Here is an 18,754-nt window from a genome sequence, read left to right on the forward strand (position 1 = left end):
CTCTGCAACTGACATCAAGATTCAATGCTTACATGATGGAGGTCTTCTAACAACAGAGCTCCTGATATCAAGGTATAAGTTACACACCCTTGCTCTCTAAAGATCAAATATTAGGTGCAGTTAGATGTCCTGTACATGACCAGTGTGAAAGGTGATGCAGTGATGTCCTTCCTGCATGTGAGCACATGAAGTTTTATGTATCCTTTACCAGAAGCATCTTGTTCTCCATGGACATAAGTGTGATGTCTTTTATTAGACCAACTAAGTAGTTGGAAATATTGTTCTTTGCAAGCTTTCAGGCACAAACATCTTTCTTCAGGCATGGGGAGAGTCTGCTTTGTTTTGTGCGCTCCTGGATGGAATAGAAGCCAATAAGTAAAATGCAGGTCTGTGAAAATGCAAATGAATGGCAGTGTTTTTTCAGTTCTCTTAATTCTCCTCTTTTCTAACATGTTTGCTTTTCGTGCATTTTACCAGTTTGGTGTTGTTTTTCTCCTTTTACTTGAATTTCACTTATTATATCTTGATCTTGTTTTCGTGGTCTCCCTTCAGTTCTCATAAAGAACCAAACACCCGTCACAGTTGTATTTTGCTTTTCCGTATCAAAAAGGAAGATTCATTTGTCTCAATTTCTGTGTTTTTGTTTTTAAACATAATCATGGTAAAACACAGAACATGCTGTATTATTTAAATTTTTTGGCCAAAATGCATCTGTCCATTTTGTTGAACTGTAGCAGTAATTTTGATGTTAGAAAAATTTGTTTCCACTCATCCTTACGCAAAATTATATTGAATCTTGATGGACATGAAGCTTGTGGAAAGGAAGCTCCAGACATAACATTTTCTGTAATGTTTTCACAGTGCCCTCAGAATCACTGTTATTAATGTCAGTCACTGCTACCTGACTGCTTATCAATTTCTACAATTTGTACTAGGGGTGCCCTGATAAAGATCTTTTGGGCCTATACTGATGGCTGATTTTAAACGAACCATATCAGCCCATGCCAATTCAACTGCCGATATGCAGCCCGGCAGGTTGGAGAGCAGTGTCCAGTTGGTAAGTTTGTTGGGGGTGAGGGGGGCGGGGAGGGCAGATTGAGGCCCCCACAGTGAGGGAGGAAGAGGGCTGGGGCTGGGGTAGGCTCTGCCAGGGCGGGGCACAGGATGGAGCTGCAAGCAGCTCGTCTTGGGGGGGGCCTCCCCCCACATCTGTGCACAGGGCGACAGTGGGCTGCTGCTGCCTACTTGGGGCCAGAGACGGTGCCAGGCTCTTCCTGGTGTGGGGGCAGGGCTGGGCCAGGGCTGCACTTGGTGTGGGTGGTGGTGGAGCTGGGAGGAGGAGTTAGGAGGGCTGTAACCCACCTCGTAGCCCCCTGCTCCCAGTGCCACTGCCACCCAGCTCAAGTGCAGCCCTGGCGCGTCCCCCCCCCCATGCCAGGAAGAGCCTGGCATCACTTCTGGAAACAAGTAGGAAGTGGCAGCCCACCATTGCCTTGTGCACAGGTGTGGGGGGAGCCCCCCCCACTCCCAGCACCCCCACAGACAAGTCACTCACAGCTCCATCCCGTACCCTGTCCTGGCTAGGCAGCGCCTGCCCCAGCCCCACCCCCAGCCTCTTCTCCCTCACCATGGGGACCTTTATCTGCGCCCATCTCCTGCCCCTTCTCTCCCCCTGCCCCTTGACCCCAATAGACTTACCAGCCGGATATTGCACACCAAGCTGCTAGGCTGGCCACTTGCATGCACGCGGCATTTATCAGCAACATTATTAGCCACATCAGCCAAAAACAGCTGATTGCTGAAAATGTCAATTTCCCTTTTATCAGTGTCATAGATTCAGAGCAAAAAATGTGTTTATTTATATTGTTTTAGGAAATGAATTTCCTCTTCTTTGGCATCATTATTCAGCTGATGACCATACAGCAAAGGTATCTTGAGTAGTGTTAGAATTTGTAAAATGGGGAAATCTTGAATCTATTCATGAATCAAAGGAACCTTCTTTAGGGGTCTTGTCTGGTACTTTGGCAGAGCTCCTACTGTTCAGTGCAGCTTCATGTGGTAGATAGAAGCATGATATATTATGTCTACAACTTCTTAAGCAGTTTGAAACCCTAGGCAGAGTGAAGTTAATTATTACATGGATCCTGGTTTTCTCTGATAAAAAAAAATCCCAAATTCTCTGATTAAAAAACCCAATATCTGCATTTTTCTGTGATTAAAATGCAACACCAAATATATAGGTATCAGTTGAACACCACGTTTTATTGATATATTTACAATTTTAAAGTTATTTGGAAGCCTACCAGTGCCTCAGTCATTATAATAAAATAAATGCTAAATATCTTTTGGCATTTGATTTTGTTTTTTGTTCTTTAATCATAGAAAATCAGAGCTCTTCCTGCCGCCTTTGCTCACCAGGATACGGATCTAGCTGGGGCTCTCCCTCCAACTGCTTTGTGGTGCTCAGCAGCCCTGATAAGCTGATGTTCTGCCCCTGCTTATGCCGTTGCCCCTCACTCCCAAGCTTCCTTAGCCCTGTTGATGCCCCTTGCTCCCATCCCTCCAGAGAGTGGGGAATGGCGAGGGGGAGAGGTGTGGGCACAGACAACACCTGGGGTGGTGGGAGGGGACATATGCCTCCCCTCCCATTTTTGCATCCACAGTGGGATGTGGGGCTACGGATAGGCCAGACCAGCTCCAGGCAGGAGTTGCCTCTGTAGCTCAGTGGGTGGGACCCAGTGCAGGAGGGAGTGCCATGCTGCCATGATTACCAAGCTGAGGCACCCCCTGCTTTCCCAGCAGCAGTGGGTGCACAGCTCCATGCCACCGCTGCTTCTGTGCCTCACTTGAATGACCATGGTGGCACAGCACTCTCTCCTGCACTGGATCTCACCCGTTGGGCTGCAGAGATGACTCCTGCCCAGAGTTGGTCCAGCTTGGCTGCAGCCTCATGCCCCGCTGTGGGCACAGAAATCTTAGGAGGCACGTGTACCCCCCATAGCATTGTCTATGCTCCCCCTGCCCATCCAATGTATCCTGTGGCCCCACCCCATAGACTTACCTGGAGGCAGCTGTGGGAACTGCTCTCCACCTCTGCTTGGCTGCCATATGCTTTTGCATGCACACATACACATGGTGTGCCCTGCCTCTGATCACCCTCCCCCATTTCCTCCAGCCCCAAGCAGGCCCTGGTAGGCTGGAACTCTGCCAGCCTGCAAGGAGAAATCCACGGTTTCCTGTGTTTTTCTCCTTGAAAGAACAAATCCATAATTTTCTCCCTTAAAGGAGAAAAACCCTAGTTTTCTCCATTAAAAGAGAAAATCCGTGTTTTTTCCGCAGCAAACAGAAAACCCGGATCCCTGATCATTACGGTAATTACATTACACATGACTGAATTCTCACACTTCTTGCACAAACCTTAAGTTTTCATTGAAGCTTAATTAAAGGTTTTTGATTTTAAGTACCTCTAATCCTCATGCCAGAGATTATAGAGCCATTTTCTAAAATTCAGTGTGTTTTTATGAGTTCTACCAGCAATGAGGTCTTGAGCTGACTTCTCCTTTCAGAAGTCTTTTTGTAACCATTGCAATTCATGCAGAAAGATACTGACCATATCCTCATCTCTTTCCAAGGCATCTTTTCTCACCTTTTCATATTAAAAATGAATAGAAGAGGAACAGGACAGTGTTCAACACCAAATGAGCAGGAACACTGAAGGCATAAAGCAACAAGGTAAACCAGAGAACACTGAAAGAAACAGCCATGTTATTTGGAGTCATGTGACTGAACCTTAGTCCGGGGAGCTGTCAGGTGCCGTCATGCCATTTGAAAACTAAGCTTTGGTCAGGCAGTTCCCTGCCCAAGCTGCTTCAAGAGAGTCCCTCACTCACAGTGATTTCTTAGTTGGGGTGACCCAATACGGATTTTGCCTCACAATCCCAATCTAACTTGGTTTCTTAATGCAATATATGTAGCGCAGAGTCCTGGGGAGCTGCCTGGTGGTATTATGCTACACAAAAATCAAGTTTTGCATTGGGCAGCACCCTTCTTTTCTCTTCAGGAGAGTCCCTCAGTTACAGGGATTTGTTATGTTGTGTCCCTTTTACACACATGCATATGTATTGACCGTAACTGTTTTTAATTCCTATGGATGATGACTGGACTATTTGATATGCACTATGATATTACATTTTTGTTTGCAAATACATGCATTTGATGAAATATAGAACTCTTTATTTTATCTGATAATTATCTTTATAATTGTTGAAACTTTGACTAAGGAACTGGGAACTGCAAATGAGGGACCAGGAACTGGGAACCAGGAAACAACTTCAGCCTCATCCCTTCCCATTGTCTTGCCCCATCTATCCCTTTCCTTGCCAACACCTCACTGGCACAGTCTGTCATGCTGGGTCATGGGCAGCCCACTCTGGGAGTCATTCAGGGTCTGTGGGGAACAACCAGGATCAGGAGGAGTGTGCAGAATCCAACAGCTGGGAAACCAGGAAGCTGGGAGGGCAGTCCAAAGCAAGAGCTGAGTCACAGAGCCAGAAGGTTGGCAGAGCATGGACTCAGAAGGCAAGCTGGGTTGGGTATTCAGGAGATCGAGCTGGGATTCCACTTTGGAAGCTGAAGGGTCAAGCAGAATTCAAAGTCCGAGGGCAAGCCAGGTCGGGTAGCTAAGGGATCAGTCGGAGAGTCAGGAAAGGCACAAAGAGCAAAGTATCCTGGGTACAGGTTAAACCAGGGGTGGGCAAAATATGGCCTGCGGATAGGATTTGGTCCACTAACTGACTGGATCAGGCCTGTGGCTGTTCCTGCAACACACTGCATTGAGCCGAGCCCCACCCACGCCCTCCGGGCAGCCTGCACCATGCTCCCGCTGGTGCCCACTGGCTTAGGCCCCAGCCAACGTGCAGCTTCTGGTGGGGCTGTTCCTGGTGTGGCTGCAGCTGGCTGGGTGCTGCTCCGCTCTCCTCCAGTGGGAGCAGCCTGGCTGAAGCTGTCCCCCTTGCTCAGAGTGGCACACCTGGGGCAGGAGTGGGAGGAGGAGCAGCCGCTGGAGGTGAGGGGAGCAGAGCAGTACCCAGCCAGCTGCATTGGGAACGGCTCCACTGGAAGCTGTGCACGCTGGCCGAGGCCCAGGGTGCCAGGGCTGTTCTGCTCCCCTTGTCTCCAGCTGCAGCTCCTGCTCCTACCTCTGCTCTGCTACTCCAGGCAGTGCGGGGGAGCTTCAGCCGGACAGCTCCTGCCCCAGTGAGAAGGGCTCCAGCTCCTAATTGCCTTTCACTTGCTTCACCTGCCTGCAGGTGGCTGTGTGCTGGCTGGGGCTGGGCCAGCAGGCATGCAGTATGGGCTGCCTCAGGTGGGGCTTGGTCTCATGCAGAGTGCCACAGAGGCATTTGCAGACCAGGCAAGCTCTGCTTCATGCGCCCTCCTGCATTCCCTTCCCTCTTTTTACTCTTGACTGGCTTCCAGGCAATGCCCCCACCACACACCCACATATGCCTCCCACTCCTTCCACAGGGCAGGGAGTGCAGGGAGCAGATTGTGGCCGTCCTGCTCCTGAATATTGCTTCCCACCTGTCCAAAGCCCCATAGGGAGTTTTGATGAGTTGTTGCGGGGTGGGAGGGGTGACCCAGCTCATCAGATCTCCCTATGTGGCCCTTTGGCCCAAATAATTGCCCGCCCTGGGTTAAACTCTATTGCCCAGACGCTTCCTATCCCTTCATAGGGATTTATATGGAAGGAAATGGAGGGTTACCTGATGCCATCTGACAGCTTAGGTGACAGAGAGTGGATGGATGGCTAGATTCTGATGAAGGTTTCCAGCTACCTATAGCCACGCTAGGTCAGCTGGGGAGGTGGGAGCCTGGGGTGAGTGGCTGACCTGAGCAGGGCAAGGTCTTGAGTTCAAGATTGTGGCTTGACACAATCTTAATCTCCTTCTCCGGCTCCTCATTCAATTACAGTCACTTTTCTTCCCCTTTTGTGGACATTTGCCTAAGTCTCCTCTCTGGCTCCTTGTCTCAGTTTCCTTACCCAACTGTTAGCACTTTTACCTTGGCAGTGCAATTCCAGGTCAGATTCCTTTCTCCCTTGCACCTTGGAATTTCTTCCCCCAGTCAAGGGCTTGCAAAGGGGCTGTAATTGGATGTAGCATGTCCTGTTGCTCTGCAGTGATGGCTGGGGTGTGGTCTAATCAGCACAGGGAGCTGAGAAGCTAGAATATGCTTAAGGATGAGGGTCTGTTCGGAGATTTTAGCTGCCGAACTGAAAAAGTTCCTACTCTACAGTTTTTCAGAAGCTTTATAACTTGGCCAAATCTGAGCATATTGAGACAGAGGGCAAAAGGCACATTTCCAATAAAAAAGAAATCATCTACCAGTTTTCAAGTCATATTGCAAACATTTCTTAGTGAGAATATTGCCATATTTTCTTTTTAACATGGGCAAAGCAACCTGTATTTTCCCTAATCACATTCTGAAAAATGTCTGGATAATTTGGACTGAAATTTGTTTCCTGCCCCTATTCTCTCCCCCAACAAAGAAAACAATTCAGCCAAGGAAGGCACTCAGCATGAAAAATCTCAGACTGAATTATTAAGTTTGCTAGAGTTATAAGCCACTGGCAGCAGATTCTTATCTTGGGGAGTACTGGGAAACCTTACTCATTGGTAGTATTACCAGCCCTGCTTATAATAAAGGACTAATTCATATTTAATGTAATGTTAACATTAAAAATTGACCTTCTGGTCCTGCAAGATGTGCCATTTGGGAGAACTGCAGCCCCCCCATGGAACATGCATTCACAGAGGGAACAGTTTACATGAATTGTCCTCCTCCTTGTCTCATGACCTAATGTTTATCATAACTAGTTACTCGCTGAACTTACATTGTTTAAATGCTCAGGGTTGACAAAAATAATTTCTGTGGTGTTATTGGTTATATACAGTAATTAGAAGATCCTTTTTGGGATATCTAGAGCTACCTTGAAAAAGGGAATGAATTAAAAATAAATAGCAAATATTGTCAATTATAATATTGATGGTATTTGCTATACAAATACAATATAGCAATACAAACATCTGGCAATAGGATATATTTTAAAGCTATTTCTAAATTACCTTGTTGAAGCAGAAAGAGATGGAGAAATGCTAAGCAAAATTAATTGTTAAATCATCAATTGTATAATGCAGTACATAATTTACAGTGAAGGGAATACAAACACTTCTTGGCTCTCTGGGAGGTAACTTTTAAGAAAAAACTCTTTATTGCTGGGATACAGTGAACTATGCCCTCCCACAAGGAAATATAAAATTCTCTTGTATATATGCTCCATAGCAACAGCGCATTAGCAAGTGACAAGACTCAAGGGAGCTTGTTATTTGAATCTCTTTTTCCTAAAAGAGAAAATTGAATTACATGAAACAGCTGATGAGCTGTAATGAAATGAAAACCTCAGCAGGCAGTGGAGGGAATGGGGAGAGATGAGGTGCCTCCAGGGTGCTGGACTGTCAGCTAGGTTTGTGCAAGAGTTGTCATAGCAACTGAAAAAACTCGGAGAGCTCAAGAAGACAGCTGAAAAACCTGCTGAGAGTGAGCAAGTCATTCTCCCAGCACCCAGCGTCCAAGACTTCTAGGATCTACAACTGTGCTTGTAGTAGGAGCTTTTTTCCTTCTTTCTCACAAAAAGGGTGAGTTTCTAACTCTGATAATTGAAATTGTGAGCAAAAATAATGACAGAAGTCAGAAATAAACACTCTCAGGATAGTTGCTCATATTAATGGGCAAGTAGAGAACAGCTTACTGTTTTGCAGCAGCAGATTATGGCTAGCTTGTATCTAAGTCTCAATTTTAATTGAGCTCCCACATAACTCTTTATGGGAAACCAATGTATTGTTTTGCTTACTGCTAATCAAAAGCTCCCTGATCTGTAGGGTTGGATGTTATCAAGCAAAAAGACTTGCAGTAAGTGTTCAGCATCTTTTAGTGTTATAAAGGGCAATTTACATACCAACCAACTGCCAATCATTTTCTGTCTCATTGTTTTGGATTACTTTGTTGCTGCAGATGGAGGACACCGGGGGAGCTAGTGGGCTTAGCTCCCTGACCCCCTACTCTGTACAAGGAGAAGTAGTACCAGAGGCAAAAGGGACCCTAGCTCCCTCCAAACCAGATACTGAACTTCTCTGTCCACCTCTCATCACTCTAAATAAAGGTAAGGAAAAATGTTTGAACTTAATACTATGTAAGGAAATCCTTTTCTAAGAACCGGTATGAAATGTATATTCAATATAATGTCTTCGATTTAAAACAGGCCCTTGGTAGTTATGTACTTTCTTAGATGGCCACCAATATCAACCAAAACAGACGGCTTTAGCTCTTCTTGCATTTCTTCAGTGCCAAGCACAATGAAGTCCTGGTACTTTTATAGAGCCCCTAAGTTCTACTACAATCAAGCGATAAACACTATGTGAATAGTACCATTTTTCTAGTTATATCCTGAGTACTTCTCCAGGAAAAGAGCAATGGAGAGTTTAGTAGTACTCAGTTCAGTAGTAGGGTCATTCCTGAACAATGTTGGATAATTAGCATTCAAATGAAAACAACCATGTAGTAAAGGCTTCTCTTTTGGCTATATTAACAGCGTAACAGTTGATAAGTTTTTACTCAGAGGAGAAAGATTCCAGATGGATCAAAAAAAAAAAGGAAATCAATAAGGAAATAGTTTCTATGTTAATCATTCAAAATCCTTGACCATTGCCAATACTTACATCCAGTGGAACTAGATTATGCTAAATGAATTATAGTTCAACATCTTCATTAATGAAGTGGACATTGGAGTCAGAAGTGGACTGGCCAAGTTCGCCAATGACGCCAAACTTTGGGGCAAAGCATCCACACCAGAAGACAGGCAAGTGATCCAGGCTGACCTGGACAGGCTTAGCAAATGGGCAGACGAGAACCTGATGGTGTTTAACACTGAAAAATGCAAGGTTCTCCACCCTGGGAAGAAAAACCTGCAGCATCCTTATAGGCTCGGCAGTGCTATGCTGGCTAGCACTACGGATGAAAGGGACTTTGGGGTCATGATTGACCCCAAGATGAACATGAGCCATCAATGTGATGCTGCAGCTAGTAAAATGAACAAAATGATTGCTTGCATCCATAAATGCTTCTCGAGCAAATCCCGGGACGTCATTCTCCCCTTGTACTTGGCCTTGGTGGTGCCGCAGCTGGAGTACTGCATCCAGTTTTGGGCTCCACAATTCAAAAAGGATGTGGAGAAGCTTGAGAGAGTCCAGAGAAGAGCCATGCGCATGATCAGAGGTCAGGAAAACAGACCTTACGATGACAGGCTGAGAGCCATGGGGCTCTTTAGCCTGGAAAAGCGCAGGCTCGGGCTGACCCGATGGCCACCTATAAGTTTATCAGGGGTCACCACCAGGATCTGGGGGAACGTTTGTTCACCAGAGCGCCCCAAGGGATGACGAGGTTGAACGGTTATAAACTCCTGCAAGACCGTTTCAGGCTGGACATAAGGAAAAATTTCTTTCCTGTCCGAGCCCCCAAGGTCTGAAACAGCCTGCCATCGGAGGTGGTTCAAGCACCTACATTGAACACCTTCAAGAGTAAATTGGATGCTTATCTTGCTGGGATCCTATGACTCCAGCTGACTTCCTGCCTTTTGGGCGGGGAGCTGGACTCGATGATCTTCCGAGGTCCCTTCCAGCCCTAATGCCTATGAAGTCTCTGAATTCTGAATGCTTTGCTGTATTGGGAACAAAGTTCTCAGGACTTTGTAGGCTCAAGTCCTAAAAGTTCGTATCCTCTTTTGCTTGAGCTGTTATCCAATATTTGAAGCCTTGTGGGTTGTTTCTACTGGAGTCAAAAATGATGAAAGAGGTCAGTACTTGTTGGGTGCATTCTTTTTTTACAAAGACTGTACACAAAGTCCTGTTTCCATGAACACCAAAGGCAGGAACAAGAGGAGCCAGTTGCCTTGTTCACAACTCCAAGTCTGCTTTTCCATTTAGCACTGCATAAAAAGCTCTCTTGGCTTTCTCTTAGGGACATGTAATGAGTGTTTTTTTGGCCCTTTCCTCTTTTTGGCTGTTCCCGTCTCTTTATTCTATATTCTTCCTAGCACTCTCTATTCTTATTTTCTCTACATGCAGAATTTACATTAAGCAGCAGTGATTGTTTCAGATAAGAGCAAATAAATGAGCATTTTGTTGTTTCCCCATTTATCCTGCCTAAAGGGCAGTAGCAAACCATTAGCTTCAAACCTTGGTACCTTGCGATTTGTCCATGGATCAAAAAGACATGCTGGCTAGGAGCCATCTAATCTCCATCATAAGAATAAATTGTGGAATTATTATCAAGGCCAAGCTGCAAAGAGGCAAAAATCAAGTCAGACTCACTAGCTCAAGGATAGGTGTCACAGAGTTATCCTGTTTACCAGTAAAGTGGCTATGTGGCTTACATAGCATAGCCCAGTAAACCTAACAACGCTGAGATCATTTGGCATCCTGCAGGACTCTTGAAAGGCTCTCAAGACATACCAGAATGCAATCACACCCTGATTGAGAATTATTCTCATAGACTAATGGGACTCAAGGACAGAATAACCAGTCAAGTCATAGCTAGATGGAGATGTGTCATCCTACCACAGATACGTTTAAGACACACAGACAGTGGATTCATTTGGTAATCGGAAAATTATCCTGCTTGCCAAGTGAGTGGTTAATTCTTTTAGCCCATTTAAATCACTGACAATATTGTGCTTAATACTTTAAGTCTGAAACTGTGTAGGTCTTAATGATTTCAAAGCTTTTAGAGGTATCATCTTCTGAGTAACAATATATCTAGGCTTAATGAGGTATAAAAGCTGTTCCCACAATAATTGGAAGGCACATTTAAGTCAGTACAGATAGAACCATTAGTTGTGACAACAATGAGATTTGGCAAATGGTTAATGCCATTTGCACAATTTAAACAATTGCCCATCTTTCCAAGGGCTTGTATTGTAGTCCGAAGTGATAGGTTTTTATTCTGCCCAGGAGAGCAGAGCATCCCAGTTAGTGTTTAACACCCAGGCATCCTAATACCCAGACATACTCACAGACTTTTTGGGCACTTATACATGTGGATCAAGGCTGCTCTGACGTGCTGTAATTATAATGCGTTGTGTCAGAGCAGACTTGATTACCAAGTAATTACCATGCTCCAGCAAACTCTAGCATTACGTCTGTCAGTGTACCTGTGCTGAAAAATGGTGGCGGGGGTGCTTTAACTAAAGCTCGTTCAGCAGGCTTTAGTTAAAGCACCCCCCCAGTGTTTTTCAGTCATCCTCACAATCACACTTAGTCTTGGACCTTTAACTGCAGTACCAATTGTCTTGTCACATACTGCAGTCTCTGTGTCAGTTTTCATGTATGAGAACAGCTAGTAACATTACACCAGCTTAGAAAACACCTTGTCATGAAACTGATATTTCCCATTGTGAGAGCAGCCATTGCTAAGTGGTCAGAGCCTGCATCAGAAAACAAAAGTTAAGAACCAAGCCAGGGTCAGTAACCAGTTGAGGAGTCTATGGCTAGGGAGCTTAGGAGTCAGGGTTAGAACAGGGTGACAAAACAGGCAGAAAAACAGCAATTTATCAAGAACTGAGCAGCCCAGGCACAACTGAAAAGACTGGGTTTTTATCTTCTGGCCCATTTGCCTGCAGCCATTAGGAAAATCATGCACAGCTAGAGTCAGTTCAGGATCAAACAGCTCAAGTCAGGCTTTAAACAAGGTGCAGGCCTAACATCCTTTCTTATCTTTCTTGTCTTAAAGGGATAGAAATTTCATATAATGTGTTTAGATGTGTTTTTTGACTATTGCTCATTTATTCACAACGAATCTAGAAATGTTGCTGCTTTATTAATGTGTTGAGGTGCTATTTTAATAACCACTGTGTCAATATTTTCACTTGCCTTGAATAGTTCTTTTGTATTTATAATTACTATAAGGCTACTGCATTTTTCCTGTATATAGTGGTGCTTTGTTAAATTAATTCATCAGTTAGTTTATTATTATAATTTACTCACATACTTTTGCTTTTCTCTGTTGCTTTTCTCCTTCTTATTCTGTTCATAAGTAATAACTACATTTAGATGTATTGACTGATGGTTCCTGGGTTATTGTTTCAGGTGTTCTAATCCCTCTCAGCTAAGAGAATGCTTAACTTGCTTCCCAAGGGATGTTCCCTTAGCCAAAGGCTACTATATTTTCTATAGATAATCCACAACAAGGGAAGTCTGAGATTGAAATAAAGATTGTAAAGTAGGATGATTGAAAGGTATTGAATACATACATTGTAGGTAACTGTGTGCTGGAACTGAAAGCTATTTTACACTGTAGCTAAAGCGTAAAAGCATGTTTGGGGCTGGTGAGTTTGTATAGGGCATGTGAATGGATGTCAATATTTGGTGGTCTGGTGATTTCCTTTATTTTGAGTAATTGTGTTCATAAACATATGCTTAAACAAGTACCTTGAAGTTAGGTTACATTAATATAGAGAAATAAACATCAGCAACAGAGCAGAAAAGAAATCCTATATATCTTTAAAAGTAAGTTCAAAGACCATTCTGATGATAATGTACTCTAGAGAAATACATTTGTAAAAATTTGCCATCTTAAAAATTCATGTTCATTGCCCTTTGTACTTGATAATCACTGTTAGAGAGGTGGGACTTTTTTATATGAAAGCTGCATTGGTTTCATCTTGGGTAAATACTTGGGCACAGATCCAGTTTTACTTCCTTACCACAATAGCAGCACTTAGAACAGTCATAGCTGACCAAGTCATATAGCAGAATCTTTTCCAACCCTACCTTTATCCTGTCTCCAGTGAATAAGTGTGGTAAGGCAGCCACTAAATTGAAATGATCAATGCATAGGATGTGCAGATGTGCATATACTTGGATTCTATTTAATAAGTCCACTTCACTGCATTGGTCCTGTCTTATGCTTCATTGTGATACAACTCCATTTCTGCGTATCACCTAATTCATCTAGTTGTGATCAGCACACCAGAAGGACTTAACTATTCACTGCAGGTGTTCCCATGTTGCAATATACCCTTGCAGAGTTGTGGACTACCAGTGGCAGCCCCCAGTTAAGGGCACTGGAAAGAAGCCAACGTGTGTACAAGAGTAGGGAGAGCCTAATTTTGAGACTGAGAAAGAATCAGAGAATTCCAGGCTAAAAGGGACATCATGGGTCATTTATTCCAACCCTTCACACAAATGCAGGATCCTATACAATCCCTGAAAAATACCTATCCAGCCACTTGAAGATTTCCAGTGAAGGAGATTCCATAACTTCTCTAGGAAGCTTGTTCCATTGTCCTACTGTTCTGATAGTAAGGACATTTTTTTTTTCTGAGATTTGATCTAAATCTCCTTTATTGCAGTTTAAACTCATTGCTTTATGTTATGTCCTGCCCTCTGCAACAAGGGAAAACAATTAGGACTCATTCTCAACCTCTGTCAGGGCATCCTTCCATAACTTTTTAAAATTTGATGGTACCCCTGTTGAGAACCAGTGTTGTATGGACCCAGTTTACCAGGCAACTCCTTATTCAATGAGAAGTTTATTAGACTCTTAACAGTTTCCTTTTTCCACAACAGCACAATTGTCTCCTGTCCACACTCATGTTAAAAAAATTAAACACAACCCCTTCTCTCCCCAATATTTCAGTCACTTATACAAGACATTTATCAGGAAATGGCTATGGAATTACTTCCTATTACACCACATTAACTGAGATAGGAATGAAGCTTATACAGCTAAATAAAGTGCTGGTCTACATTTTCTCTTTGTGAGACACTCCCATTGATATGAATGTAGTTGTGAGTGGCATAAAGGTGAAATACTGAATTATATTAATTCAGATTGACCTGATTTGTCCTAGCTTATGTAACACTTTTTTTTTCTCTTGAGTTTACAGTAAGAAAGAGGTTGTGAACTCATTAAAAAGGCAAAACTGTGTCTGAGAGGGAGCAAGCATATGAACACTGGCTATGAACAAGTATGCGGTCCACTGGCTGGCACAGCATCTGAACAAGACCCGGGGGTCACAATTGACTGGGAGATGACTATGAGCCAACAATGCGACGGGGCTGCCAAAAAGGGCAAATAAAACTCTGGTGTGCATGAGCTGCTGTGTGGCCAATAGATCCATGGAGGTGCTCTCCCTTTCTGTTCGATGTTGGTGTGGCCTCAGCTGGTGTACTGTGCCCAGTTCTGGGCACTGCACTTCCAGAGATATGTAGATAAGTTTGAGAGGTTACAAAGAAGGGCCACGTGTTTGGTTAAGGGCATGGAAGGTAGGCCCCATGAGGAAAGACTCTGGGAACTGGGCCTGTTCAGCCTGAGGAAGAGAAGGCTGAGAGGTGACTTGATAACTGCCTACAAGTATGTCAGGGGGGAGCAAGAACTAGGAGATCAACTATTCAGGAGGGCACCTCAAGGGAGGACAAGGACCAATAGGCATAAACTAATAGAGGGTAAATTCAGGTTGGATATAAGAAAAAACTTCCTATCTGTAAGGGACACCAGAATCTGGAACACACTTCCAGCAGAGGTGGTGCAGTCACCCTCCTTGAAGGTGGTCAGGATAGGCTGGACAGGCACCTTGTTGAGCTCATCTGAGCCCAATAACTTCCTGCCCACAACAGGGGACCAGACTTGATGATTTTACAGGTCCCTTCTGGTTTTATGATTCTAACACAATATCATGTGCTCTTATCAAAGTATCTCCTGTCCTTAGGGCAGCAGTTCTCAGCTGGGTGTTCCTGCTACCACTATGGCCAATTAGAAGTGTGTGGCAGGCCTCCTGCATAGCCAGATTGGGAAGCAGCTATGGCAGGAGCACCTGTCCATATGGAATTTGACCAAGAAGGACTGTGGAAAGAGGTCCTGATCTGGCTGTGCGGGAGGTATGCTGTTGTGTTCCATTTAGCTTTGGCAGTGGTGCCTGTATTGCAACACACCTGAATGGGTCTTTTGACACCCGAGTTGAGAACCATTGAGTTAGGTCATCATTGACAGTCCCTTGATACAAAGATAACAGTTTTCCAACAGATAGGGAAGTCATTGGTGAATCCAGAGGTGACTGAAGAGGCCAGTTGGAGATCTTCATGTTACACTATAGAGGTTGCCTACTGTTTCAGGAGTGGATTCTGGTAATGTCAGATCACAGCTTTTTCTTTTTGTCTCTCTCATCTATTTGCCTCAGTTTTTTTTGTTTGTTCAGAATGGTTGATGCCTTGTATTTCGTGACACCAGTGGAGACGATTCAATGCTCAAGTCTCCCAGGTATTTAACTTAATGTTGCATTTCTTCAAATTGGTCTTCAGGGTGTCCTTGAATCTCTTCTTTTGCCACCTCTAAAGTAATGACCACTGGCAAGTTGGGAGTATAAGACCTGTTTCAAGTGCTTGTTGTCTGGCATCTTTATGACATGTATCCAGTGGTGTTGGTGCTGTATAAACTTGGTTTCAATGATGATGGTGTTTGGTTTAGCCATAATGCTGGCATTTGTCCTTCTGTCCTTCCAGCTGATATGGAGGATTTTCCAAAGGCATTGCTGATGGTAAGATTTCAAGACTTTTAGGTATTTCCGAAATATCATTCAAGTTTCACACTCATACAACAGGGTAAGTAAGTGACAACAGCCTGGTAGGTGAGAAGTTTGGCTGGGTCCTGATATTATGATCTTCAATTTTGCAGACATCCAAAGGCAGCATTGGCAGGTTTTATTCAGTGTTGAATATGATCATCTATGCTTTTTTTTGGGAAACGTGATTACCCAGGTAGGGGAAATGTTTAGCATTCCCCAAGGACTGCCCTTTAATTGTAAGATGTGGGGAGCAGCTGGATGGTTTGAGGTAGGTTGGTGTAAAGTATCTTGATAGTCATGAATTTTACAGTGAGTCCAAGTATTTCATAGGCTTCACAGAAGCAATAAAGAGTGACTTGGAGGAGTTTGGGTCAGTGAGCACACTTGACAGTCATCAACATCCTGAATATCAGTAATAGAGGTATTGGTTACCTTGGGTTTGGAACATAATCAGTTCATGTTAAAGAGATTGGTGTTTATTCAGTGCTCCAGATGGAAGTCTATCCACAGTGAGATGCAGAATGCTGACTCTGAATGGAAATATATCCACAGTGAGATGCAGAATATCTGTGATATAGATGGAAAAATATGTTGGTACAATTATGCATCCTTGCTTGCATGGGTGACTGGGTCTTCCTGAGTCTGGGGGGAGGCACCCACAGAAGCCGTCAGCAGCAGGGGCAGAGCTGGTGAACATTCACAGACACTGCTGGTGGCGGCGGGAAAGGGAGGGGGGGCAGAGCTGGCGAGCATCTGCAGACACCACAGGCAGCATCAGTGGCAGGGATGACCCTGTTGGGGGGGCACATGCCCCTTTGTGCCCCTCCTACATGTCGTCTATTCTTGCTTGACTCCAGTTTTAATGGGCACGGGCACCATTTCTGAGCTATTGCTTAGGACAGTTTCTGTATGTCATAGTGAAGAAGTCTGATGGTAACACATTTGGTGGGCATCCAAATCTCATCAAAATCTTCTATAGAGCCCCTGTAATTGAATCAGAGTTTTCCCTTGGGTCAACGAGGGCCACGTAAAGATTTTGGTGTGGCTTGTAGCATTTTTCCTGCAGCTTTATAGCAACAAAACCCATGTCTATTATATCTCCAAATGGTCTGAAGCCACAGTGGGACTCAGGTAGAATATTCTCAGCAAGGGAAGTGAGTCTATTGAGGAGAATATGGGCAAGGATCTTCCTAGCTATGGACAGGAGTGCAATGCCACAGTAATTGCTGCAATCTGATCTATATCCTTTCTTGATTATGGTTACAGTTCTGGCATCTCTCAAGTCATTGGGAATATGCTCATATTTCCAGAATTTCAGAATAATGGTACGTAGCTGGTGAGAGAGCTTTTTTCCCCACCATGCTTATAAATTTCATCTGGTATTCCATCAGAACTTCATGCTTTGTTGTTCTTTATCTGCCCAACGGCTTTCAAGGCCTCTTAATAAGTTGGTGGGTCTTCAAGGTAGTCCTTAATGGGGTGTTGTGGAATACCTTTGATGGTATTATCTTCAACATTAGACTCTCAGTTCAGAAGCTCTTGAAAGGGTTCCTTCCACTATGCATTGATGGTAGAGCTGTCTCTAAAGAGTGTTATTCCATCCTCGGACCTCAGAGGGATATGTCCTTGTGTGCTTGGACCATAGATAGCTTTGGTTGTGCTGAAGAAACTACACCTACTGCGGCTGTCAGCAAACCTTTGGATCTTTTTTGCTTTGTCCTCCTACGAGTTGTTCTTTTACTCTCAAGTTTTCGTCTGGGTCTCTGCTTTAATGCGCCAATAGGTGTCTTGCTTCTGTTTGGAGATGAGGTCATTGTGTCAAGCTTTGAAGACTCTCCTTTTCCTGTTAATTTAAGCTTGAGTTTCCTTATCATTCTCATAAAAACAGTCCCGATGTGTTTCTTTTGCGGAGATGCTCTTGGAGCATGGTTGTCATGGGTGACTTCAGCTACCCAGACATCTTGTGGAATGAGCACTCAGCAAGATCTGGTTACTCAAAAGTTTCTTCGCTGGCACCGAGGAGCTCTAACTCAAGAAGTCTATGGGCTGACTAGGAGCAAGGCACTCCTAGACTTGGTTCTGGCTAAAGGGGAATATCTAGTGAGCCATCTGAGAATCAAAGGGAAACTGGGCGACCGTGACCACGAGATGGTCGCTTTCTCTATCCACTGTAAGTCAGGGAAATTGGCCAGTAGGGTAGAAATCCTTGATTTTAGGAAAGTTGACTTCCACAAGTTTAGGAGACTGGTTGGCAAGGCCCTGCAGGACCATGGTCTGATGGGAAAGGGAATACAAGAAGAGCGGTCTTTCCTCAAGGAAGGGATCCTAGGAGCTCAAAGGAAATCCATGTCCTTTTACAGGAAAGGCAGCAAAAGGGCTGGGGTAGCCCCTTGGCTCATTAGGGAAATCATGGATCTCCTGAAATTAAACCGAGACGCTTACAAGGGTTGGAAGTAAGAAATAACCATCAAAGAGGAGTACGCAGCAATAGCCTGCACCTGTAGGGAGTGGATTAGGACAGCAAAGGCACACACACTGAATACAAATTGGCAACTGGAATCAAGGACAATAAAAAGTCCTTCTTTAGATATGTAGGAAGTCAGGGGAAAAACAAGGGAAGCATAGGGCCCCTGATGAATGAGATGGGATAGCTTATAAAGGCTCAAAAAGGCCTTTGACCTGGTCTCCCACTATGTCCTCCTGGTAAAATTGGGAAAATGCAGCCTCAACTACCTTACAGTCTAGATTGATGGAACTGAGTCAATATGGCAGAAAGTGACCAGTGGCGCCCCTCAGTGTTCAGTACTCAGACCAGTGCTTTTCACATGTTCATCAACAATTTGGATTTGGGTATTAAGAGCAAACTGGTAGAGTTTGCAGACAACACCAAATTATGTGGGAGCATGCTCATGCTTGAGGACAGGCTGGCAATACAGGCTGACCTGGGCAGGCTTGTGAGGTGGGGTGACATCAACCTGATGTTGTTTAACACAGAGAAATGCAAAGTGCTCCATCTGGGGAGCAATAATCCCCAACACACTTACAGGATGGGCAGTGCTACTCTTGCCAGCACCATGA

The 18,754-nt window shown here is 44.3% G+C and overlaps 1 protein-coding gene across 1 annotated transcript in view; it reads left to right on the plus strand.

Moving 5' to 3' along the window:
• Nucleotides 1–8,059: 8,059 nt before the first annotated feature.
• LOC109313479 (dynein heavy chain 5, axonemal-like) overlaps nt 8,060–18,754 on the plus strand; it is a 275,004-nt gene continuing 264,309 nt past the window's right edge. Inside the window, exon 1 of the mRNA XM_019540081.1 lies at nt 8,060–8,221. Coding sequence (XP_019395626.1) covers nt 8,074–8,221 — 148 coding nt within the window. The 5' untranslated portion in view covers nt 8,060–8,073. The remainder of the gene's footprint in view (nt 8,222–18,754) is intronic.

The sequence above is a fragment of the Crocodylus porosus genome, unplaced genomic scaffold (genome assembly GCF_001723895.1).
Source record: "Crocodylus porosus isolate Cpor-Errol unplaced genomic scaffold, CroPor_comp1, whole genome shotgun sequence".
Lineage (NCBI taxonomy): Eukaryota > Metazoa > Chordata > Crocodylia > Crocodylidae > Crocodylus > Crocodylus porosus.